General features: G+C 32.0%; 1 protein-coding gene across 1 annotated transcript in view; it reads left to right on the forward strand.

Annotated features, from left to right (window-relative positions):
* LOC108903313 (monocarboxylate transporter 12-like) overlaps window positions 1-26,529 on the forward strand; it is a 208,588-nt gene that overhangs the window by 146,566 nt on the left and 35,493 nt on the right. The window contains exons 2-5 of the mRNA XM_018705441.1: window positions 4,657-4,878; window positions 11,849-12,077; window positions 15,546-15,714; window positions 21,841-22,005. Coding sequence (XP_018560957.1) covers window positions 4,759-4,878; window positions 11,849-12,077; window positions 15,546-15,714; window positions 21,841-22,005 — 683 coding nt within the window. The 5' untranslated portion in view covers window positions 4,657-4,758. The remainder of the gene's footprint in view (window positions 1-4,656; window positions 4,879-11,848; window positions 12,078-15,545; window positions 15,715-21,840; window positions 22,006-26,529) is intronic.

Below are 26,529 nucleotides of genomic sequence, written 5' to 3' on the forward strand. Positions count from 1 at the left end.
ACCAGGAAACAGTATATAGTTTATATAAAAATCGATTATAAATCGATTGAGTATGTCGCTACATCAGGAGTTCCTCAATGTTCCATTATTGGACCTTTACTATTCATTATATTTATTAACAACTTAGATGTAAATTTTCTTCTTTAGCCGATGATGTGAAAATATACAGCTCAATTCGCAACATTAATGACTGTATTCAGCTTCAACGAAACCTTCTTAATATAAAATCTTGGTGTACTAATAACAGGCTAATGTTAAATACGGAAAAATGTAATGCCATGTCTTTCTACAGCAAGTTCAATTGCATTATGCTTAATTACAGCATTTCGAGACCTGCGCGTTGTATTTAATGAAAAACTAGGTATAATTTAATAATCATATTGATAGTGTTGTCTTGAATATGCCTCTCCCGTATGGTCTCCGCACAGTGGTGTCCGCATTAATAAACTGGAATCGAATCAGCGTCGATTTTTTAAATTTTTAAATTTTAAATATGATGGCTACTATCCTCATATCGGATATCCGCATGAGGATCTTTTAAGTAGACATTCCTTTATTAGCCTTGAAACTAGACGGAAATACTTTTCGCAGATCTTTCTTTTTAAAATTTTCCGTAATTTGGCTGACTGCAGGAATTTATAACCAAATTATCATTTTCTATACCTAGACTTAGCTCTAGAGAAAACGGAACATTTTATTTACTAACTCCTCATACTAATGTACTTAAACATTCACCACTTTATGAAATCTGCAACATGTAATAAAAAATCTGTAAATATTTTTAACTGCAGCCTTAATAACTTAAAAATACTTTATTTTTAATGCCTAGTAGTTTCAAATATGTAATTTTAATCTTCATTTATGTGTATTATTTAGTGTATGGATTTTATTTAATTCCTTCTTTTTTATGATGGTCTGTATTTTTTTGTTCCTTTTAATTTTATTTGTAATTAATTAATTAATTTGTAATTTTTTACTTGTTTTATTACTGTCTGTAAAATCCCTGTTCCATAATTGGGTAGTACCTGTTGAACAGTGTATTAAATAAAATAAAATAAAAATAGTAAATTAACATTAAGAAAGGTTTTAAAAATTATGGTAACTAAAAAAAGTATTCATTCGTCCATTATCCGTTATCATCCATCTTATAGTGAAATTCTTACCACTTGCTGTGAATATGGCTGTTTAGGGGTTAAGATGTTTGTTATCTGGTTTTATTAAAAACGGTCTCTTAATGGTGTTATTTTTTGTTTTTCCCAAAATACCACATTATCTATTTTTACAAAGAATGTTTTCATTTAAATCATGATTTAAAGTTAGTATCATTTTTTGAGCGACAACAGCCATTATTGGCGGCGGTATTTTTTTTAAATTAATTTATAATTTCTTCTAAATGTATCTCAAAACAAATAATTAATTTGTAACAAAATAATTTAATCTAATGATTGCCTGTTGCCTAGGCGAGCCACTATTAGGTCTGCCAGACTATAGCACAACTGTTGTTTGATTGTCAATATATCCGTTTAGTTGGAAATCCTAGTATATCAGAAAAGTTTTCGCGTTTCAGCTACAAGTACAAGAAAGTTTTAAAATATTATTAACCACCTTTTTGCTTTAAGTGAATTTAGTTATTGTGAATATCGACCTCGATGTTTTTGCCCCTAATAAATAAGTAAATTGTTTCCAAACAACAATAAATGTGAAGTAAGTTTAGTAATATTTACCCAGCTGAACCAACTTAATGGAACTTTTGCATAAAGTTGCACTGTGCTTTGGAAGTAAAGCAGAATTAAATTAAATATTATGGATCCCCAGTTTAACACAACTAAACAATTACTTAGAAGTTATTATAACTTAGGTGAACTATTACGCGAATGGGAAGTGAGACATTTTTACTAGAAGTTATGATAGCTATTATATTTTCCTGCATTATTCAGAAATAATTTAATAAAATTTAATTATTTGCCAGTTATATGCCTTATTTCAGCAAACGTCAAGTCTATTTCAGAATAGTCATGATTTGATTGAGAAAATGTAATTTCTATTTCAGGATATGTAACGTATAATTCATTATTCCATTATTACTTCACTTTTATACACTGTTGGATACTAATAGTAATTAGTTTCCTACTGTTTAAAATACATTTAATAGTTTCTGAAAAAGAAATATTGTTTTCTGAAATTCTACTTCTACAGGGTGGGCCACCAGTAACGCCTCGGTCGCTAGTGACCAAACGGCAAATGTTACAGAAACCTGTTTAGGTGGGTATGTGTAGGTTGATTACGGCTACATTTTAAAAATATTTTGAGATATACAGGGTGTCCAGGAAAAGCGTACCATATCAAAGTTACGTTTTTTTAAATGGAACACCCTGTATTTTACTGCATTTTTGAAAGCACCGTAGAAAATAGGTGAGCTTTATTAAAGGTTCTGCATACCTAGGACTTATAGTTTGTGAAATATTTCAATTTTAGTGAAAATGCAAGCATAGCGTAGAAATTTAATATTAGCAATAAAAAAAATATTTTAAGGAAGCAGCTTTGGAAGGTCTATTTTAGATCCTTGAAGTTATAAATTGTTATATTTGTCGTCGCTTAGTATTATACAGGGTGTTCAAAAAACTGCTGAATACTTCTCTCAACTTTAAACAGCAATAACTTGGTTATTTTAAATGGAACACCCAGTATATTTTTACTTTGGGAGTTGGGAAATTTAAAACTCTTTCAAACTGTGTATAGGTTCCCTATACCTATCTCTAACGGTATTGGAGATATTTGTGCCGTTTCGTTTTTTATAGATTTTTTTTGTAAGATGTATCCACGTGTCTTTATCGAGGTCTTTACTGAATTGGTTTGGGTTCTTCTTGATGACGTCTCTTTAAATATAAGGAGAAAAATGTGAATGCAAATAGATGGCGCACCTGCACATTTTTCATATTCAGTGAGAAATTATATAAATCGATAATTAAGTAATAAATGAGTAGGTAAGAATGGTCCATGTCAGTGGCTACCACAGGTGTCCAAACCTCTCGTAATGGACTTCTTTGTTTCGGGCTGTATAAAAATATATCTTGTACACAGTGTTCCACCTACTACTTGCGATGATATGAAGGAAAGGATTAGATATGCATTTGCCACAATCACCCCAAATATTCTAAGGAATGTGAGAATATCATTTGAAGATAGAATAAGATGCTGTATTCAAGAGAATGGTTATCAATTCGAACATCTATTAAAATTTTTCTTTGTTTCTTCTAAAAGTAAAATTTTCTTTAATAAATATTTTTCATGTTCATAAATAATTCAGTTACTTACTACAAACATATTTATACAAAATTAATAACTTTTTATAATTATTCTGCTTATAAAATAATATTTTTTATTAGAAAACTTTTTTGAATATTTTCATGATAATGATAAAAGGAACTTTTACTTTTAGAAAAAACAAAGAAAAATTTTAATTGATGTTCGAATTGATAACCATTCTCCTGAATACAGCATCTTATTCTATCTTCAAATGATATTCTCACGCAAATGCATCTCTAATCCTTCCCTCCAATATCATCGCAAGTAATAGGTGGAACATTGTATACAAGATTTTTTATATAGCTCGCAACAAAGAAGTCCATTACGGTGAGGTCTGGACACCTACGTGGCCACTGACATGCACCATTCCTACTTATCCATTTATTACTAAATTTTCGATTTAAATAATTTCTCACTGAATATGAAAAATTTGCAGGTGCGCCATCTAATTGCATCCTCATTTTTCTCAATATATTTAAAGAGACGTCATCAAGAAGAACCCAAACCAATTCAGTAAAGACCTCGATAAAGACACGTGGATACATCTTACAAAAAAAATCGATAAAAAACGAAACGGCACAAATATCTCCAATACCGTTAGAGATAGGTATAGGGAACCTATACACAGTTTGAAAGAGTTTTAAATTTCCCAACTCCCAAAGTAAAAATATACTGGGTGTTCCATTTAAAATAACCAAGTTATTGCTGTTTAAAGTTGAGAGAAGTATTCAGCAGTTTTTTGAACACCCTGTATAATACTAAGTGACGACAAATATAACAATTTATAACTTCAAGGATCTAAAATAGACCCTCCAAAGCTGCTTCCTTAAAATTATTTTTTTATTGCTAATATTAAATTTCTACGCTATGCCTGCATTTTCACTAAAATTGAAATATCTCACAAACTGTAAGTCCTAGGTATGCAGAACCTTTAATAAAGTTCACCTATTTTTTTACGGTGCTTTCAAAAATGCAGTAAAATACAGGGTGTTCCATTTAAAAAAACATAACTTTGATATGGTTCGCTTTTCCTGGACACCCTGTATATCTCAAAATATTTTTAAAATGTAGCCGTAATCAACCTACACAAACTCACCTAAACAGGTTTCTGTAACATTTGCCGTTTGGTCACTAGCGACCGAGGCATTACTTGTGGCCCACCCTGTACATATAGGCCTTGGAGTAGTTGTTTGACAATAGCACTAGTTAAAAACTCTTGATTTAACGTAACAAATTCGAAGTTAATCCGTCAAACTAATGATTTTTCCTTTTTCTAACCTCTCGTATGAGTGTCATATGATTGTGTATCATCAGAAAAATTCAACATCGCATCCTCCATTCTCCTTATAGATAGCCAACTAGGATCATCTCCGCGCGTGCCCTTATGCGTTTGAAGAATGTGCCTGAAGAGTGATACGGCCGGTCCGGATTCGAGCCAGAGGTGTAGGCGGTATGGCCATCACCGACGAGGAGCTCTCGAGCGATGAGCGGCCACGGCGCAGCGGTCTCTCGCGGTCCAGGAGTCTGCCGCAGCTGTCTCACCACGATTCGGGGCTCGGGAGTTACTATGGGGTTTGTCATTGAAGGACCGGGAGGGTCTTCAAGGGTTAAAGTGGAAATTTCTCTTATCTGATTTAAAAGGCGAAATAAGTATTTGCCCAGAAACGCAGGTGGTTCAGTTTATTGAATCAGAAGTGGGATTTACAAAATAGTCCAGACAAATTTGAGTAACTTATAATCGTAATGCACTCAGTTGTACAAGGAATAAAAGAAACTAAAAAAGACAACAGTAAGATTTTTCTAAAACGATAAACAAGGGTTCTACAATTCTTCAAAGATGGAATATGAATCCCAGTTTTGTACCATTTACACCTTTTTTTAGATGTCTAAAAACGCTCCTGCCTTTTAGTAGGAGAAATGGAGAAAAATTGAATATCGTCGGCCGTAGAATTCGAATCTGTAATAAAAATGGTAATTCCTATTAATTTAAGATTTATAAGTTACACACCTCCGCCCTTACAAGGAAGGATGCATTTTTTGTTATTGGCATTTTTTCATAGGGTGCTTATTTCTTGAGATATTTGAAAGTTTCAGATTAAAAAAACACCCGTTATAATTCCTACTGAATGAAATTATATACTCATAATTTTGTAAATAAATTTAATATCAGTTGTCTTCTTTGGAAAAATATAAGAAGAAATCGAATAGATATTTTTTTCTAAATTTGGCGCCTCATGTTTAAGGCATATAACACAGCCTACTTTGTATATAGGTAGATTTGGTTAAATTAAAATATTTTTAGCACCCCACATGCACCTGTTCTGTGTCGGTTCTTATGCGGGACACCTTGTATAGATCAGCAATTTAAACATCGGATATTTATTAGTCATCCAAAATCAAAAATTCGTAGTTAGAATATACGAAGAATTTTAATTTAAATATGTAGTGTATCACCGTTCTCTGAAACTACATTTTAAATTCGGTATTCAGGAGTTATAGCGACGTTTCTGTTTATGACGAAATTGTCCAAATTTGTTGATAAATTTATCTCATTAAATTGTAAAGGAATCAGTTCAACGAACGAGATCTTGATTGACGAATTGGCTCGTAAATTCGATTGCAATCACCGGCAAAATGAAACAGATCGTACAAAGATTACTCAAAGGATGTTCATTTGAAGTCGCACTGATTTAACTCCTTTGCTTCTTTTACTTTGACATGGCGAATAAATTGACAGAAACTAGTTTTTCAGAGCTGTTACATAGGTATAAAGTTTTGTCATGTCAGATAGCACCTGTCTTATTTTAAAAACTTTAAAATCTATCAATACTAATATTATGCTAAGAAAAGTCTGCCAATAAAATGTAATACACTTAACCTTTTGGTGTTTTATAATAATTATCGTTTTTTTTTTATTTTTTAGTTAACCGGAAGTAAAGCTATTGTAAACTCTGTAGGCTGCGTATGGTAAAAATATTTCAGCCTTATCAGCGAAGTTGGCAGAATATTGCGACTATTTTAGTTTCAGAATGAACAACACTTTTATCTTTTTCACACTTATTTATTTAAATATATCTATCTATTTTTTCAGATATAACCAACGTGAAATTCTATATCGATACTTTATCAACAAAACATTCTTTCTAAATTTGTTCAAAAAGTGTTTATTGTAAGTTCAAAGGTTTCAATGTATGGTTTAGGTACAACACTATTCCCTCAATCGTCTACGTTGTGTCACATAACGTCGAACAAAAACCTATCGAAAGGCCCGTAAGAGTTTTTAATGTACGAGTAGTGTCTGAATAATTTAAATTTATATGATTTTTTTCGTCATTGTTATTGCCGTTTCAGCTTAGTATCGAAATTCGCAAAAAAAACATTAACATTATACAGGATGTTTGGAAGGGTCATGTCAAAAGTGAAGAATTGTACAGGGGAGGTCAAAATAGTTATAGTATTTCATAAAAAAAAAATATATTGGATTTCGTTGTGGAGTTATTCGCCTTCAAAGAAAGAACACCCTGTATAAAAGTAGATGTAAATGTTTAAGCGTTCCTTGTGAAGAAAATGGTGAATAATAATTTATCGTATCTAAAGTTTTGTTATTGTACGTTTCATATTGAGATTTGTTGGAAAAATTTGTCAGAACTGGGGTATACCGGGTGTTTTTTTAACCTGAAACTTACAAATATCTCGAGAAATAAACACCCTATGAAAAAAAATTAATTATCAAAAATGAATCATTCCGCAGGGGAAATACACTAGTGCAAAAATTCCCCCACCCCTTTTAGGTGGTGAGGGGGGTAACTATGAAATCTTAAATAAGAATTCTCATTTTTTATTGCAGATTCGAATTATACGGCTAAGATGGCGCTGTAATCGACGAAATTCAATTTGTCTCCATTTCTCCTACTGAGGATCGATTCTGCAATGTGTGCTTAAAAATCGAACTCGAGAACATTATTAATTTATTTCTGTCTGAAATACCCCGAAATTACATGAAATTAACTCATTCTATACAATGACAATGTAATTTTGATCTTTAAAAATTTAATGAGAATTCCATACTTACATTTCAACTTTAATCCCGTCGTTACTGAAAAATTTATTGTAGGTAACTGAGATTTTTAAAAAAGAATCAAAGAAATATGCAGCCAATTAAATAAATATCTTTTCTGATTTCCCTCATTATTATTATATAATTTTTAAATAATTTTTATGATAACACTAATGAACAAATAAGCATTTATAATTTGGAATTTATCGGTTCTAAATACGATCATTAAAATTGTAAGCCAAAAATTTTCAGTTTTATATAAATTGCAGTTCATTTAAAATCGCATTTGTCAGTGGGTTTGTAAATGATTTCATACTTGTGTATGCGATATAAATCACTACAAGCAATTACTTTAACTGTGAAACATTTTTAGAAGACAATTATAATTTATGGACAAACTAATTATCACAAACGCCTTTTACTTGCATATTTTCATCCATTTTTTAACCCACTGCGAATGCTGAACTGCATCTATCACTCTGTAACATTGAGAAAGAAATTTCCATTTTTAACCCTATAACTACCAAACGTAACGTTCGTCTTATTCGCTTTATTAAAATTAGCTACAACTGTTCGTAATTATCTCTGTCTGTGGTTGGTATGTTGCTGGAATGAATTATGGTCCCAGAAAGCGTGTTACAAAATGATTTATTGGTGGCAGAAGACGTGGACGTCTGCACCGTGATTTAATCGGAAATTTAGTGCCCATAAAAACGTTTGAGGCGATGTAAATTTATTTAAAAGTGGATGCCACTGCCTTCATTCCGCTCTACGCCGCGAAGCAACGGATACAGAAAATAGAATATTTGAAACCGTCACATTTAGACCAGCAACGAGAAATAACATTGCTGAGGTGATATATTTCTATGGTTAAACAATAGTACTGTAGTGTATTATAAAAGGTGATTCGCAGACACGTGACCAGACTTTTGAAATTGCGTGAGCCGAAAGGGGAGACATGATTTTTGCAGGTGGGCCACTATATTGCTGCATATTTCAATATTTTCGTAATCATTAGCAAGTTATTCCCCTTATTTGGATGGGCCATAGGGTGGAACAGCATATTTTTAGGTGTGTTAATAAATATACCTCAAAATAGTAATATTTATTTTATAAATTTATTATATATGAGATTTGAAAATGGTCCTTTCGAAAATCCTTTCAAGTTAAATTCAACACGTTTGTTTACATCTACTTTAACAGTTTATTCAGAATTTGACATTTAACTAAACATTTTAAGTGTTGTGTTTCCTGTGAATTTATTTTATACTTTAGTAGGCATAATAACAATTATTATGCCTAATTCATTGATGAATAACGAATATGTACAGGGTCATTGTTTATAAATGTCAAGCTTCCTTGTACAGGGTTTTCTCAAAAATCAATGAGAACTAAACATGTTTTTTTAAACGAAACACACTGTATATCTTTCGATTTTTGAAATCAGCATTAATTACTGTTACTTAACAGCTTATGAAACATAAGAAGATATTTTAATACTTGCCCACGTTTTTCTTCCTTTTCAACATGAAAAAAATAGTTCATTAACTTAAGAAATAAAAAATTTTATTCATGTCTGGAATAAATATTCATATTGGCCACCAATTTGTTCTATGCATAATCATTAACTGTGTGGTGGGACCCAAATAGACCTTTCAAGTGAACTATGTATTAAAAATAATAAGCCTCACCAAAATCTGATGTAATTGATTTTCTTTCATGTCGAGGGTAAAGGGTAAAGTATAAAAGGAGATGCGTTCGGTAGATCACTATTTGTGGTTCACTTAAAGATTTAATCGCACAATATTTTGAAGTTGCTTTAGTGAAATTTCCAACAATGCTACGAGCACCTACAACTTCTGAAATACTACTACTATTTTGTACATAAAAATAAAAAATAAAAGACTGGTGACTCACAGTATAGAAGGAGTGCAGTAAAATACCATAATTTACGTGTATGGTCTCAAGAAAATCCAAAGAAAATTCCTCCTAAACATTTCCAGGCGAAATTTAGCGTGAATGTTTGCGTAAGGCAATTTTTTATAATAAAAATACAAAATAATTAACTGAAAACTTTTAACAACAATAAATTTTAGTATCAGAAATTGTCAAAAATTTAAAAGAGTAAATAAAATGACCTTTGAACTCTTGCTATAAAAATTTACGTATGAATGATCAATGATCTAAATCTCACGGATATTGTCAAAAATATATATTTTTTAATAACTGTAGAAAACTTTGTTTAACCGAATGAAAACTATACTTCCACTAGAATTTATTATATTAAAATTAAATCTGAGAAAAAGTAGTTACCTACTTTAGAAAAATGCAAGAAACTCGAAAATAAAGCATTTTTTCAAAAAATATAGAAAAATATTATTTGTCTCAAATTGGTAAATGTTTGAATAGTGTTTTTTTATGTCAGTGATGTTCAAGATATTAATAATATAATATAAAATTAAATGCTTTCACTAATACTCTTACCTACACCGCTAGTAAAAATAATATATTGCTTAATATATCAAAATAGACCATTTTAGGACCTTAATTAATACTACTACAGAATTTTGTTAATATAGGTTTGATATTTTTAGTTTTAACGGAAAATGGAGAAATTTAAATATTTAATAGTGTGTAGGTATGTCAAAAAGGATTCAATTAATTTTCGATTCATTTCATTATGTAACGTTAAGTTTTACTCTTTTGAAGTGAAAATTCACTGGTAAAAATTTACAGAACTGTTTCGAATTTAGTACCTATATAATTCAGCGAAGGACTAAAATCTCTTGATCACAAGGATGAAGTTTGTTCAACAATCGCCAGAGAAAACAAAAAACTTATTTTAATACTAAGGTACCTATATCATAAAAATATACTTTAGTTCCGAGATATACGGGATTAATAGTGATATTTTACTTTCCCCTTACGAATTTTATTTTCTATTACAACGGCAGCACATGTCATTTTTTTAAATGATTTATCTTGGATTTGGCTTATCCGAATTTAACAAATTTTGCCTTGGGGGGTTTGATAACTATTACACGTTTATTATAATCAAACCTTGATTATACTATTTATTCATTAAACTAATACAATCTCCTCTTAACGTTTTTATTAATTGACAGTTATATTTACATAAAATAATGTAGTTTATTTTTATTATAAACGACTCAACAGTTTCATCAACGAATTCTGCAAAACTTCCGATTCATTTACCTACCTCTTTGTTATTTTTTTTTTGTGGCAAAAAGTCTTCTAGACCAGATTTGCTGGATCATAATTATTAGTCCTGAACAATATTTTGACCAAGTCAGAAGAATCACTCAATTAGGTTATATATAAAAAAAACTTTTAAATATAACATTGTAGGCATGTGTTTGCCTAATAAGAGTTTCTTAAAAGATTGCAATAATCAATAAATTGGCTATTAATAGATCATCGAAGTAATGACAGACAATAATTTATCCAATACTGTCTTTCAAATTGAAGCGTGTTGTATGAATAACATTGTAATTACTTTGTAAAATACGCCCTAAATATGTTTTCCTTAGCCACCTGTGATTTTATGTAAAACTGAGAATACGATCAGTATACAAACAATTAAATTAATAAAATAAAAATAATTATAATTCGATTTATTTATCATTACTGTCTGCCTTTGTAGCTGAGATTTGCATTATTAAAAGGAACCGATTGGTGAATTTTTTCTCCTACAATAAAGCATCCTTAGTACACAATGCACTTGGAATATTACAAATTGCCATTTAGGTAATTTTAAATAAGGATGGCAAGATAACTATTTTGCAACCAAAAAGGAACAATGAGTGGTTAATACCAATCTTTTATTCTCAAATTAAGAAACTCTCCTTGTGGATATTTCAGAAAAAAACGTATATCTGTGACAATAAATGCTCAATCTTAAACTACATATGAGTAATAAACTACATAAGCAATCACTCACTTTAAGTCTGAGAAAGCAGAACTCATTAAAGTTTAAACTGCAAGCGGCTAAATTGGCGTAGCCAGGAAAACAACGTTTTGTTCGTGAAAAGCCAAGAAAAACAAAGTCTGCAAAGTGTCTGGAGCAATCAAGAAAATTAGTCTCGGAAGGAAGGCTAATCAACTGTGACGAATACAATTATTTTTGTGGAAATAACTGAACTCGGATGATAAATACTAGACTATAACTTCAAGTTTGAAGTAAAAAGTACGTGATAACATTCGAATTTTCCGGTGACGAAATAAAAACCGCAGTTTAAACCTTTTTATTTTAGATTATTACATATAGGATATACATATTTGATTTCCAAACTTCTACATAGCGTTGCTTAATCAAAATTAACAAACATTATTCCTTCAATATTTGTGGACATCATCCAAGGAACAACGGGGCCTTACAATCGTATATTTTTCAATAACTAAACCATACCAACCTCAGACATTGCGAACAGACGCAACCGCGTACTTGAACTGAATCCGTCGTAGGGCTCAGGTGTGGACGAACCTCCGGCAAGTCGGGCAGCCAGACTGGTCGCCGACTTGCGTCAGCTGCTGACCCTCAAGCAGCACTATTACCCCGAGGGAGGTTGGGGATGGGTGGTGCTCGTGTGCGCCGTCCTCGTGCATATCCTCAGCCACGGAATGGTCAGCTCCGCCGGACTCTTCTACGTCGAGATTGTCAGGAAGTTCGGCACGGCTGTAGCGGAACCAACAGGTAGAGGGTCTAAGTATTCTGGATGATAGTGAATACATTTAATACTTTCCTTATTTCTATAGCATACAAATAACCTTCGATGTTAACATTATACAGAGTATGCCTTAATTCGACTGTCAAATGAGTGTAGGTTCATTTTATAAACAAGGTTCTCGTTAAAAAATTCTGTTTATGTTCAAACGTACTAAGTGATCCAATAAGGGTGTCGTCTACAAAGAGATTATTTCAAATATAGATATATAGTTGATTTTATTCATAACTGCGGTAGTTATGCAGCATATAAATAACCAATCTTTTTCCAGAATTTAATATGTAAGAGATGTCCACAGATCGTCTCAACCGTAGGTAGGTACCAACAAAAAAAATAAGTTGCAATTTTTACATTTTGTCAAACGATTCCGAATGAGTAAAAATTAATTTGCAGCATATTTTTAGTTCCGAGGTATTTAATAAACCCTATCAAAAACAAAACAAAATGTATTTGCTGTGTAAATGCCATTTCATATACCTAACTCTTAAAAAATTGTGTTGAGGAAAGTTATTCACAGTAAAAAATGTGTGTTCATTTACCAAATTTGAAGATAATCGGCATACTTTGATATTTTTTGGTTTGATGTGTCATTAATTTGCAAAATTAAAACCTATTGTCAAAGTTTGGAACATTAATGACATTCTAATACAACTTACACAAAAAAAAGAAAAGTTTTTTATTATTATTTTCTAAATTTTATACGCAAAAGGCACTTATCTGCACAGCGAATATTTTTTTGTTCATATTTAGACCTACTTAACTTTTTGTAAAGAAACAAGTTACAAAGTATTTTCTATCACGCGCGCTCGCTATGGGACCTATAGTGTAGGGGGTTAGATGCACGGAAAGTGCTAGATAGTACAACAGCGTGATGTTATTTTCATAGCGCAACGCTGGAGCGTTACACAATGTACTATAATTTAAAACTCATGACGTCATCGAAATTATTTCCCCATTTTCAAAAATATGTACAAATCCTCAACAACTTTCATTAAAAAGAAATCTATTCTATACGTCTTTCCTTTCAACCGATATGACAACTTATCAAGATGGAATTTTAAGTTAAATCATATATCATCATGCTGATCCCAACTTGGGGTTCTACATTTTTGTACATTTGAACAAAATCTAAATTTTTTTACAAAATATGACTTTTTCATAAAATGAAAAATAAATAATATTTGCCTTCTTTCAACTCCAACTATAAATAAGTACCTACCTGATAGTTTTATTCTTATGGCACATGCTTTTACTGTACATACCGTTTAGATACAGATCTTAAACAGTACTTCTATAGCTCTAAAATGTTAATATCTTCGACCGGGTAAAAAATTCTAATGATCCGGAAAAATCCGTCAAAGTATTTTAAATTGTGAAAAAACTGAGCACCCTGTATGTTGTTGTCCCTACGGGTGTTTTCTTAAAAATGTTCCACATAAAAGTTGTATGAACAATCTATAGCTATAAAATGTTAATTTCTTTGACCGGGCAAAAAATTCGAATGCTTCGAAAAAATTCATACAACTTTTATGTTGAAAATTTTTTTCTACACACAAAAAACACCTGCAGGGGGAATACCATATACAAGGTGCTCTACTTAATACAAATTATTTCATATCTGGGATAAAATCAATAATACAAAAAATTGTCTCAATAAAAGATGCATGAAATCAGTTTTCGCATATTTTAAAATACTTTGATTAAACAAGGTGTGCCATTTCCTCTTCTTCATGTTACCTTACTTAATATTTTTCAAATGGAACACTTTTTATGTTATTGCAAATTCTCACTTAATTTAGTGCCTTTGATAATTAAGTATTAAGTCTAAAATGTGTCCTTTCGCTGTTCCTTGATATTTAAAAAAAAATACGTACAGCCTCCTTAAAAATATCAATATATTTCCGAAAATAAACATGATAATAAAATGCAGTTTTTCACCATTTAGTTAAGCATCGTTTCGATACATTTCTAATAGAGAATTAGCAAATATGGACTAGAAAGTGAAAGTTTTGGGATATTTAGTTTTTTTATTGGACCCTTATGTAATTAAACAAATGCAATGCAATATTAGAAAAATAATTACAACAATTTGCTAGTTTAATAAAATGAAATGGCATAAAAAACACCTACAAGTAATAAAAAGAAGACACGTTATTAGAAATATACTAAAAAGCTCTGTAACAATCATTATTTAAAATGTCTATATCATTTTGCTAAACAAAGTAGACGTATTTTAAAATTCTCATCAACCTTTCCACAATTTCAAGTACAACGTCTCCGAAAGCTTACTTTTTTCCATTTTTTTTTAATAAATAAATACCTCTGTTCTTCTTTTTAGTACATATAAATTTAATAAGATATTCAAGTATCAGTTGTGATGAAAAACGTCTCATTTTTATTTAATTTAATGATGAGCCAGATAAGTTTTAATAGCAACGATTTCTCGATTCTCAGATGCAACAGTAGTCTTGGTTATATCTCTAGTGTGTATAAATAGCGTATATTGTATTTGATAGTTATTAAAAATAAACTTATTTTTCTAATAAATAGCGAATGCGCCAATACTAAAAATAAATCTTTAAAGCTAGTAGCTAGTTATCTGTGACGATATAACTTGAATTAATTGCCACAAATATATTTTTACAACAATATTCAGGTTAGTAAATGCAAATAATAAATATCCTCTTGCTTTATGATATTGAGCTTGGGTATGGTCGCCGGGTAATCGCTGTTAAGATAGAGGTCACACCTGCGGCACTACCACAAAGGGAATACTTTTAGACAATTCGCAACCACATCGAAGAGGCAGAAACCGTAAGTTTGTTGCCAACTTTAAGGTGTCGGTAGAAAGTTTCTACAGCTTTTCCAGGTATATTTCAGCTAGCGCCAATTGCACTTCAAGTTATTTAATTTCACTTCAGAAAACATTGAATTTCATACTAATATATGTATAACAAAAGTAATTTCTATTTCAAAACAAACAATTTTAATTAATAGTCAGAAAATTCACATAATATTTGTACTTCGGGATGTGTCTAATGAAATATGAATGTTTGAGAAAGTATAATGCGTATTTCAATAAGTATTATATAAAAAAAAAATTAAATATGTGAAATATTATTGTATTATTGTGTTTCCTGTATTATTATTGATAAAATAGCATTTTGTTTGCAATTCTAGGTTCAACAAATTATGCCTCTGATGAGGCATTTGTATTACAAAAATTAAAAAAAAAATAAAACCAGGTTATTTATAATTTAGACGGAAAAGAATTTAATATTTAACACCCTTTACTTCGAGACCAAAACATTTTAGGATATTTCCTTTAGGAAGTTTGTCTACTTACAATGATGTGAAGAATCACTCTCTCTTCAACATCAGTTAGATCCTATCGGAAATGACATTTCGCACTTTGATGTAATATCTCTTTCTTTTAGGATGGCTAGGTGCCATGTCCACTGGAGTAGCCCTCCTCATATCGCCGGTGACCATAGCCTTTTGCCGACGCAAATCAACCAGGGTGACGGCGGTGATGGGCGGCCTCATAACTGCTCTCGGATGCCTCTTTACTTCCTTCGCCACGCAGTTCCATCAGCTATTCTTCAGGTAATCTATCTTATATAGCTATGTTTTCAGTTCTAAACTGATTACATCAGCTTAGAACTGAAATGAATATCAATTTCCCTGATAAAAATAGCTGCACATTTTAAATAGTTCATCAGTTCATCTGAAAAAGTGAAACAAGTGACTCTTTGACTAAATAAATTAAAATACGATCGTATACATCTATGTCCTAAGCGGCTTAATTTTTAGGACACTTTTTTTTCTATAAAAGTGTGATGTTTGTATATAATTTAGTTCTATTAATATTTATTAATTCCATTCGATAAGAAGCCTGATGAAACAATCCTAAATAAAATTTGGAAACAAAAAAAAATCTCTTCACAGTAGCTGTTTTTTTTTGTGGTTACACTGTAAAGAAAATTGAGTGATATTCCACACCCGATTGAATGAAATTTTCAGTCTATTGGTATGAGTACAACTTAAATTTTATAAGCGAAGCTATTACAGCAAAAGTGAATAATTTTTATTCAAATATGATTTTTTGCCAACTATCGAATCAGTTACTTTTCCCTCTATTCTGAGCATCTTCTCTAATGATTCAAATGTAACTATCATTGAACAATTTTTTGCTCAGACTTCGATTTTTACTTGATTAAATATTGAGTGAAAAAAAATCACTCGTAAGTGATTAACAGGGTGTCCTGGTACTGGATACAAAAAAGTCGAGTACAGATAGATGAGGTCAAAATAAAATCAGTTCCTCATATATATTTTTTTTTCATAGGGGCCTTCGTTAATAAGTTACGGGCCATCAAATTTAAAAATTAAAAAGTTATTTTTATTTACAGTCTCTAAACCATTAACTTCAGCATGATGCAAATTTGGTGCTCGATAACACATGCGTACAGCTTATTTTTGATGTAAGTGAAACATCATTATGCCCAGACGTATTTTATGTCACAGTGCATATCAAGCTGCTCATCCACCATTTTTTTGTTTTTAATTTTTAATAAGAGCCTAGAAAATATTACTGTCTGCTAATGTAATTTTCACTAACAAAAAATAGAAAAACGAAACAATAAGTTAAAGTATGTAAGTTAAAAAAAAATTTAAAGAAAGAAAATTATCAAAATACATATTTCAATATGGGCACTTTCTGTTATTTGTTTGTACACGAAAAAGTATTTCTGTGGTATGTCTAATATTATCACAATGAAAATTAATTGTTTGTACAATTCATCCTTTGTCTGTACTGGGATTGTGTGCACTAAGCTTTTCAAGTATCACGATGGAAGAAGGTCATCGTGTTAAAGTCTGAAGAACGTGGTGGCCATGAAATTGGGTCTCCTCTCCCAATCCATTTATTATTAACTACAATAGATAAATAATTCCGTACATCAATAGTGAAATGGGGAGGAGCTCCATCGTGCATGAACGAAACGTTTCTTCGGGTGTCTAATGGAACATCGTCTAATAGTGGCTGCAAATTATTTTGCAAAAACTCCAAATATCGATGTCCATTCAGACGTTCCTCTAAAACGTATGGTCCTATTAAATTATTATCCCAGAAATGCTTTTTCGTGTACAAACAAATAACATTCGTAGTCTTAGGAAGTGTGTGGAGGTGGAAGGTGCACATATTGAAAATGTATTTTGATAGTATTCTTTCTTTTAAATTATTTTTTTAACTTTAACTTGTTCTTGTTTTGTTTTTCTATTTTGTGTTGCGTAAAGTGTGTTTGTCAAATTTTGTTACTGAAAATTACATTAGCAGACAATAAGAATTCTAGGCTCTTATTTAAAAAATATGTACTCTTCTAACATAGTAATTAAGTGCAATTAAAAATTAAAAACAAAAAATGGTGGAGGCACCGCTCGATGTGCACTGCGACATAAAATTACAAATATTTCTTAAATTGTTAATTTTACCGAGTTGGACCAAAAGAGTATTATCATTGGCAAAAAATAAATTCTTCAGGGAACTTATTTTTGATACAGGTAGGTTGCGATCGCCATCTATGCAAATATTCTGGGTTGTTAACCATTGGGCATAGTCCGTCCCTGGCTTCCTGGGCATAGTGATGTTTCACTTACAACATCAAAAACAAGCTATACGCACGTATTATCGAGCACCAAATTTGCATCATGTTGAAATTAATGGTTTAGAGACTGTAAATAAAAATAACTTTTTAATTTCCACCTTTGAGGGCCCGTACTTGTTAACGAAGGCCCGTATGAAAAAAATGTATATGAAGAACTGATAATATTTTGACCTCATCTATCTGTACTCGACTTTTTGTATCAAGTACCGGGACACTCTGTATAGGATGTTGAAATTAATTATGCCCAGTACAGGGTGTCCAGAAAATGGTGGTCAATCTTTCGGAATTGGGCAGATCTTGCAAAAAAAACGTCGCAAGTTTATGTGATTTGTTTTTCTTTGATTTTTGGATATACATATATGTTTTGTTTCTTATTAAGTTTGGATAACTGTTACGTTAAACTTATGCTATTTGAAGGTATTTCTGTTAATGTATTCAATTTACCGATATCTGCTTCGAGAACGCCCTCGGCAGCCTTCATCCCCCCCCAAAAAAAAAATATATATTTTTCATAGGTACCTATTTTTTAATTTTTTCGTTTTTAAGATTTTCATACTCTTTTAATTGAAAAACAAACGTATATTTGTTTGTTACGGGTAAAATTAACCGTTTTCGAGATAAACGCATATAGTGAAGATAGCTGGTTGTTTTCCAGTATTTATTTCTAAATGTGACATAAATACAATGGTATTTTTACAGCTAAACCTTTTTATATCTAATACTTTACAGCTAACAAACATGAACATCATTTTCAAAAAAAAAATCGTAAAAACAGATATAGAAATTAATAAATTAAAGAAATTAAAAAAGTAGATTCTGCAATTTTATAGGTAAAACTACTGCTGAGGGTGCTCTGCCCCTGACTCCAGAAAGTAGCTAAATTGAATACATTAAAAGTTGCTTAAACCGACATAGCTTTTACTCAAAAATTATCCAAAAATACGCAAGTAAATAAATTGTATTCAGAAAATATAATAAATCTTCGTGGAAGAACAATTTACTTGATATTAGGTGAATTTAAAAAATCGATTCTTGAATCAACAATAGCAATTTTTTAGGTATTTTCAGAAAAAAGGACCTTGTAGATCATAAAAATATCAGCACGATTTAGAACCATTCTACATATGTAAATAGGATTATTAACTGTGTGAAGAAATGTAGCCAGAATATTCCGGTTTTATGTGTCGTAACTGTTTTTCTATGCCTGCGTTAAAACTATCACATTTCTATAAAAGAGCATAATAAACTTGTGTACCTATGTATCTACTAATATTAATTTCAAGTAATGATACCGCTGTATTTAAAAAATGCAAAAAAATAAAATATTTACGATTCGTATCTCTTTAACAGCTGGCAGCTAGAACATGCCGTCATAGCAAAAAGTGGATAGTACAACTTAACGCTAGTAGTCTAACAAATGTAGAAGAAAATTCTTCACGTGGTTTTGTAAGCGATTATAATTGCGAGAAGTTCTGCATTAATTTCGAAATACCTGAATTAAAATACAAAGTTTTTAGAAACTATTAAAAGGGAAAATAAAGCGTGTTCCACTTTAAACAATCCAATACTGTTACCACAGATTCTTTTTGATGACAAGCTTTGGACTACCGAAAAGTTGCACACACTTTTCGGTGTGTTCCACACAAATTGACTGACGACCAAAAACTGCTCAAAATTCAACATTTGAAAGACATTATCAAGGAGGTCAAAAAGACGACCAAAAACTTCCTTTACAAAATTGTGACTACTGATAAAACGTGGTTGAACAAGTCAAAAGTGAGGACAATGTTGATTTGATTAAGAAAATAATAAATCGGTTTTGCCAAAAAAAACTTCTTGTTCTTATTTTTAAAGTCCTGTTTACTTTGGAATGTCCCATATATTTTTTGGTTTGTACCAACTTTGACGTACTCTAGCGGCTAAATGAAGCAACAATGGATAGAACTTTAGTTAAATGATCTTATTTTGACCCCAAGTAAAACGCGGAAGAGAGGAATCCCCATCTGTTATTACCAAGTTGGGTATAGCGTTTGCCACCTTATTTTAATTTAACTAGTCTGAGAGGACCAAATATGAACTGAAGATTTCATACATATAAAGAAAACGCTTTATGTGTCAATATGTCATTAATTCTCAGATATCATAAACTTCCATATCCCAGCAGTCGCTTTCAGTGGAAGGTATGGCTGTTAAGCAAATGCATGTAATATTAATAGTTTAAAGTCCCATCATAAAATAATTGTATAGTTCTTAAATTGGTAGTTGAAGTTCAATTCACGTTTTAATAGCTTACAGTTCCATCACTATTCTACCGCAGTTCATATACATTTCTAACCGTTAATATACTTAGATGGAATCAGCGACAATTATGACCATGAAATTACTACTCGGTACTAGATAAATCATCTTAATGTCAATGGAAGTTAGTGGTAATGACATTTCAGTCGTGAACGATTAAAAATTTACTATTTGTTGCTTTCTAAAACTAAAACCGATATCTGAGTTTATTCAAGTTGATTCTGAAAATATTTCTAAATATTTATCAAATTAATTTATCTATCAAATGCTAGGTATGTTAACCAAATACTCTGTAAACCTACATTAAAATTGTTGAAAAATATTTCAGACCATTAAAAATGTTGATTCCAACTTCCTAGCTAGTTCATTTAAAAAATGTGTTTTAAATAGTTTCATTTTAGACCGGTGTGTCAGATAATTGACAGTTGTTAACAATTCTTCATATTGTTGCTGTTACTTTGTCTAGTTTTTTCTACAAGCTTATTCATTTGTTTACTCAATACGCAAAACCATATTGTCAAGGAACATGCATCCATTTCATTTACGGTCTTGCCAACGGTAACTCTTAAGTACGTTGATTTTACTTTGGAATATATCTTCAACGTATTTTTCCATATTTACATGGTTTCAGAACGACTACCTACGTGAAACTGTCACCCTATGAAATTAGAACACAACCTTTGGAAGAAGCAGTACTAAATTTGATTGATAAAGAACTAGTCAGCAGCACCAGAAAAATTGCTTAGGTGTTAAATATCAATCATACATAACGGCATGGGTCATCTTGAAAAAACAATTTCTATGTTCCTTTCACCTTTTCACATACAATAAGTCCAAGCTGCGAGATTTTGTCTAGGGTCTTGCCTTCTTTTAGTAGTTTTGGAACAGATCTGGCAAAATCTTGGGTTTTTAGTACAGATCTTGTTTACATTTTTCAAAAAAATTATATAATTTATTATCATCATAATCACCTGTGGGCAATAGAAAAACCACATGCCTTGGCCAAAGTACATCATCATCATTAGTTTTCTTTGAATGTGCGGATTGGAATTCTGTACCCACGATTTCTACCACCTAGATTGAATTGATACACTCAAATTTTTGAAGAACTTCCAATTCTTCTTGGTTTACGCATGATGGGACCCTTGTTGAGTTTAATGTAATAACACCTGATTTACTTTCTGTAAGCTGACTCAAAAGTTATTGAATGTCATCAATATAAGATTTACATACTTCAGTGAACTTTACTCAACGAATAGTGTTATTATTTCAACACAATTTGGTTTGGAATTGTTTTAACAAAAAATTGTGTTGATTCTGAGTGGAAATTTACTCGATTTTCATTTACGTGGTAATTAAAAAATCTCCAGGAATTTTTAACCGGATTAAATTAATATTTCTGTTAATTTTATATATTTTTATTGTAACATAAGCTTTTCCACGGACCAAAATCGTGTGTGCACTGTGACCTCTTTTATTTTTTGTTGTAAAACTATTATATTTATAAAGATTAGAAGAGATCAAGTTTGTTTCAAATAAATCAGGCTGTCCACTGTCCAAAACAGATTTAAATTACCATATTGGGGACAGAATAAAAGTTGTGCAGGAAATTACTTGTGGGGATGGTTATTTCTACCTCTCGCATTTTTTGCAGCCATATATCCGCAGTTAGAGTGGAGAGATTTTCAACAAATCATCACCTTGTTTTTTCGCGCTAATTAATTGGGCTCTGTACATTAACACCACTGAAATATATTTTTTTTTTCAGCTATGGTACCGTTGTTGGTATTGGTGTAGGCATAACTCGAGACTGCTCAACTTTGATGGTGGCTCAGTACTTCAAGAGGAGAAGAGAATTCGTAGAAATTTTCATAGTGTCAGGTAGCGGTCTAGGAATAGCAACGATGTCCGTCATCATAAGAAGCACTATTGGGTACGTTTTCCCTACTTTAGTTACATCCGTTTCTTTTTCACCAAAATCCCTATACATATAATAGGATGTGTTCTCGTTATTTTTTCGTAAAAATTAATGCTTTATTTAAAAAAAATAGTAAACAACATGTCACTGAAAGTATTGTCCATCACTTGCCACAATTTTTTTCCATTTTTCTGGCAGCATCTTAATTCCGCGTTATAAAAACGACACGTCTTTTGAGACTATCCAAGAGTGGGCACATTTTTTGGCATCATCATAAGAATGGAAGTACTGCTCCGCCAGGCCATGTGCTATCGATCAGAACAAGTGATAATCGGAAGGAGCAATGTTTGGTGAATATGGCGGCTGGAGTAGGACTTCCTATTTAAACGTTTCCAAGTAGATTTTCACTGGTATTGCAACATGCAGTCGAACATGCTGCAAAATCACTTTTCCTTCAATGCTTGATGTTTTCATTCAGTTTGAGCAGTTCATAATAAACTACACCCAGTTGATCCCACCAAATGCAGAGCAGAAGTTTGGTACCACGGATATTCGGCTTCGCCGACGATGTTGACGTATGACTTGGCCTTGGCCCACGATTTTCTACGCTGAGGATTACATAGCTCCACAAAAAAAATCGAGAAAATTACCGCTGGAGACTGACTATATCTATCAAATGTTTTCGAGGTCGCTGAATCCAAATTCGGGGTCCATTTAACCCCAAGTTTTTTCATAACCTCAAAAAATAGACCCAAAAACTCAATAAATTCTTTATCCATTGACCACTCAATCCCAATAAACCCATAACCCCTTAATCCCTTAAACCTTTAAACCCCATAACCTCAAAATGCCATAACCCCAAAATCACAGAACCCCGTAAGAAAGAGACTTATGCACGTTGAAGCTTTGAAACACAGTATGTTCGAGCCATGCATACTTCTTGAGCCTTAAACCAATACCAACATCTTATAGAAGAACGCTCAGTGTTGGAAATCTTGGGAGACGTGTATAGTATGTTATAGGTTTATCGTATGTAATCTTGGAGGACAGCTATAGTCTAGTATAGGCTCTACGGACATTTCTATTTCGTCCGTGAATTGTAAGCTGTGAGCGTTCTTCTATAAGAGGTCTATATTCGTTGCCTATACTCTTTAACAACCCCTTAACCCCATAACCTGATAATCCAGTAAAGAATAGCCTTATGTACGAACTCTTTTAAGTCAAATCATCTCACATCATTGCTATTCATGTGAGGCAAGGGGAACACATTTTCAAAAAGCACCATGAAAAGTGGGAGGCAAGGGGACCTCAATTTAATAAAGCACCCCAAAAAGTGTGAAGCACACGTTAATAAAGCACTGTAAAGGAAACAGAAGCCTACTACGTCCTCGTCGTTATTCCTGGGTTTGGCAAAACGTAAGTTCTACCAACGAAAATATCGTTCTCACCGGGTTATCGGGTTTCGGAGTTATAGAGTTACTGAAGAATGTGAGTTCATGGCTCGAACATACTGTGTTTCAAGACTTCAACGCGCATAAGTCTCTTTCTTAACGGATACTGGGGTTTTGAGATTATGAGGTTAAGAGGGTTGAGGTTTTAAGGAATTAAGGGGTTAAGGGGTTATGGGGTTATTGGGATTGAGTGGTCAATGGATAGAGGACTTATTGCGTTTTTGGGCCTATTTTTTGAGATTATGAAAAATCCTGACGTGATGGGGTTAAATGGACCCGGAATTTGGATTCAGCGACCCCGAAAACATATGATAGACATAGTCAGACTGCAGGGGTAATTTTCTACCGTTGAAGCAGCTGTTTCCGCCTCTCGGTGTCTTTCGGCTTCATCTCATACGGCACAGAATGTCTGCTTTTGAATCATTCTAAATACTTTCAAACGTTGCGAAACTGTTGTGTGATCAACGTCTTATGATTCTGCAAGTTCAGCTAGCGTCTAACGTGAGTTTTCATGAAGTAATGGCTCCTTCATCTGCAAACATTTGCGTCAGAGCGTTCTTCATCTTCAACATCAAAATCATTATTTTTGAAGCGTCTAAACAAATCTCTGCATGTTGTTTGCAACAGAGCATGGTCGCCCTAAGTCTCAACAAGAATTCTATGTGCTTTAGCTGCAGATTTCTTTTGAATAAAGTAAAATTCCCCTCAAATACTGTTTTTTCGGCACGAAATTTGACTTGTTTCATCCTATGAAAAACAAAGTAGTTTACACTTCGGCGAAACAACATACCTACATTGAAATTCAAGCTTGCTTATAGGAGCTTTATTCTTAAACTACACGCTTGCAGTTTTGGTACCGCCATCTGTTGGAAAACGGCGAGAACTTATTCAGCATCCCATTACATATGTAAATAGTATTTTGTATGTTTAACCATAAAACTGAGTCGCAGAATATATTTTTTAATTAGATTTAAAAAAATTTCATAGCGGCGAAATAAATTCTCTGAGGCGGTAAAAACGGTCACAGCCTTCTTATAAATATGCTAATGAGAGCGTTTCAAAACAAAACTATAAAATTAATTTTATTGTTATAGCCGGGATATCCAGTTAACTCGGGAATTATTTCTGTGTAACGATCCATTTAACTTCGTGGGACACTTTTATGAAGTATGTATTCGATTTAATAACCACTTCAAATCATGGCATAGTCATAGAGACTTGACAATGAAATTGTGAAAATAATTACGAGCTGGTAGGGAAACTTTACCAACTTATTGTTGACAAAAAATTTCACAAAAATATGGGGCGTAAAACTCTTTGTTTTCGAGATACAGGATGTTGAGATTAAAAAAAGGTGTCCGAAAATATTTAACGTAGACAGATGAGTCATATAATTATAGACGCCACTGATTATTTTGTGAACTTGATCGATACTTTTAATTCCCAACAGATGTTTATTTAAAGTTAAGTAACTTCACAGTTAACATTAACAAATCGAAACTAACTATTTTAATTATTTATTTTGCAAAAAAATGTACAGGATGCTTTCGTAGAAACAGGATTTCAAGTAAATACAACATAATGATATTTCATATCAAGTATTGATATTTCATATCAAGTATTCAAGTTAAAAACAAAATCAGCCTAGAAATTTTAAATTTTCTAGAGATACTGTTTCTAAAAAAAATGAATATTTCTACTTCAAACTTTTGATTATAATTACTATTTAAAATAACGTAACGTGTATGTATTTTTTTTGTAACAGTAATTTTAAAGTGTTTCTAATATTAATTCAGCTCTTTGGTAGGTTTGTTATAAATTTAAACAAAACATAAGTACGTAAAACATCTCGTTTTTCGATTTAAAATGTAGGACACCTTTTTATTTATTTTTTGTTGCTTATCGGGTGTCCCAAAATTCAAGCAAGATTTGAATTTTGCGCCATTTGTGCGGTAAAGGGGTTCAACGAAAAAATACAGCGCGACAGATGTCAATAATGCAGGGTTATTAAAAATTGAGTAGCACGAAGTATTCTTTTTCGTTTCGTTTTAATTGTTGAGCAATATTTTAACAATAATGAAAGCTTCGCACAGAATTTGGTCGGAATAGTGATTTAACTTCATCAACATCAAATAAAGTTGCCCTCTACTTCAAGACAAAGATTGGCGCGATTCAACATTGACGTATAAACCCTTTGTAGCATATCTTGGTCTATTAACGCGACAGCAGCGTGTATACGGGCTACAACATTTTCTGGATTTCAAAACAGGTTCGCTGTAAATCTTTTCTTTTAAATAACCCCAAAAGAAAAATCTAGAGATTCCAATCTGGTGATCTAGGAGGCCATGCTATGGGTCCACCTATTCCAATACAGCGCTGTCTGGGAAATTTTAATTCAGATAATTTCATACTCGTAAACCATAATGTGATGCAGCTCCATCGTGTTGAAACTGCTAACGGAACGTCATCTAGCAATGACAATGGTAAGTTTTCATTTAAAAACATACAGGTGCGGCAAGTTATTATTAATTAGTTATTAATTTATATACAATATTTATAATTAGCCACATTTTTATTTTAAATGCTAAAACTCACGGTAAAAAAGGTGTGAGGTTGGACCGAAGACCCTGACCGCGAGTAAGAGAAGTATTCGAAAATTACCCACGCGACTATCGAGTCGCCGCTCGCTTATGTTTTTGATTCGAATGTATACTTTTCGTTTACTTGTGCCTTTTTTGGTAATTTTGTGCCCTTGGACACTTTCTACAAATAAGGGTAAGTGTTCAACTTCACCATCGAAATTTTTTATCTTTTTCTCACACAGTCCACAAACGCAACCACGTAATTATTTAATAAGCCAGTCCAAATGTTTATTTTTAGTTTTTTTGGATGATTTTTTTGAATAACAGAAAAACAATCAGAAAATTTTCCACTTTTGATTTTCGATTTATTTTTGTCCCCTTAATCAAAACCCAGAAGGACGGGAGTCACTTTTGGGACACCCTGTATATACATTTTTTGTACAAACACTCCATTGTAAACCGATTCAGTGAACTTCTATTAATTACACAATTAGCCCAAATTCTAT

This window comes from Anoplophora glabripennis, unplaced genomic scaffold (assembly GCF_000390285.2).
Source record: "Anoplophora glabripennis isolate ALB-LARVAE unplaced genomic scaffold, Agla_2.0 scaffold103, whole genome shotgun sequence".
Taxonomy (NCBI): Eukaryota; Metazoa; Arthropoda; class Insecta; order Coleoptera; family Cerambycidae; genus Anoplophora; species Anoplophora glabripennis.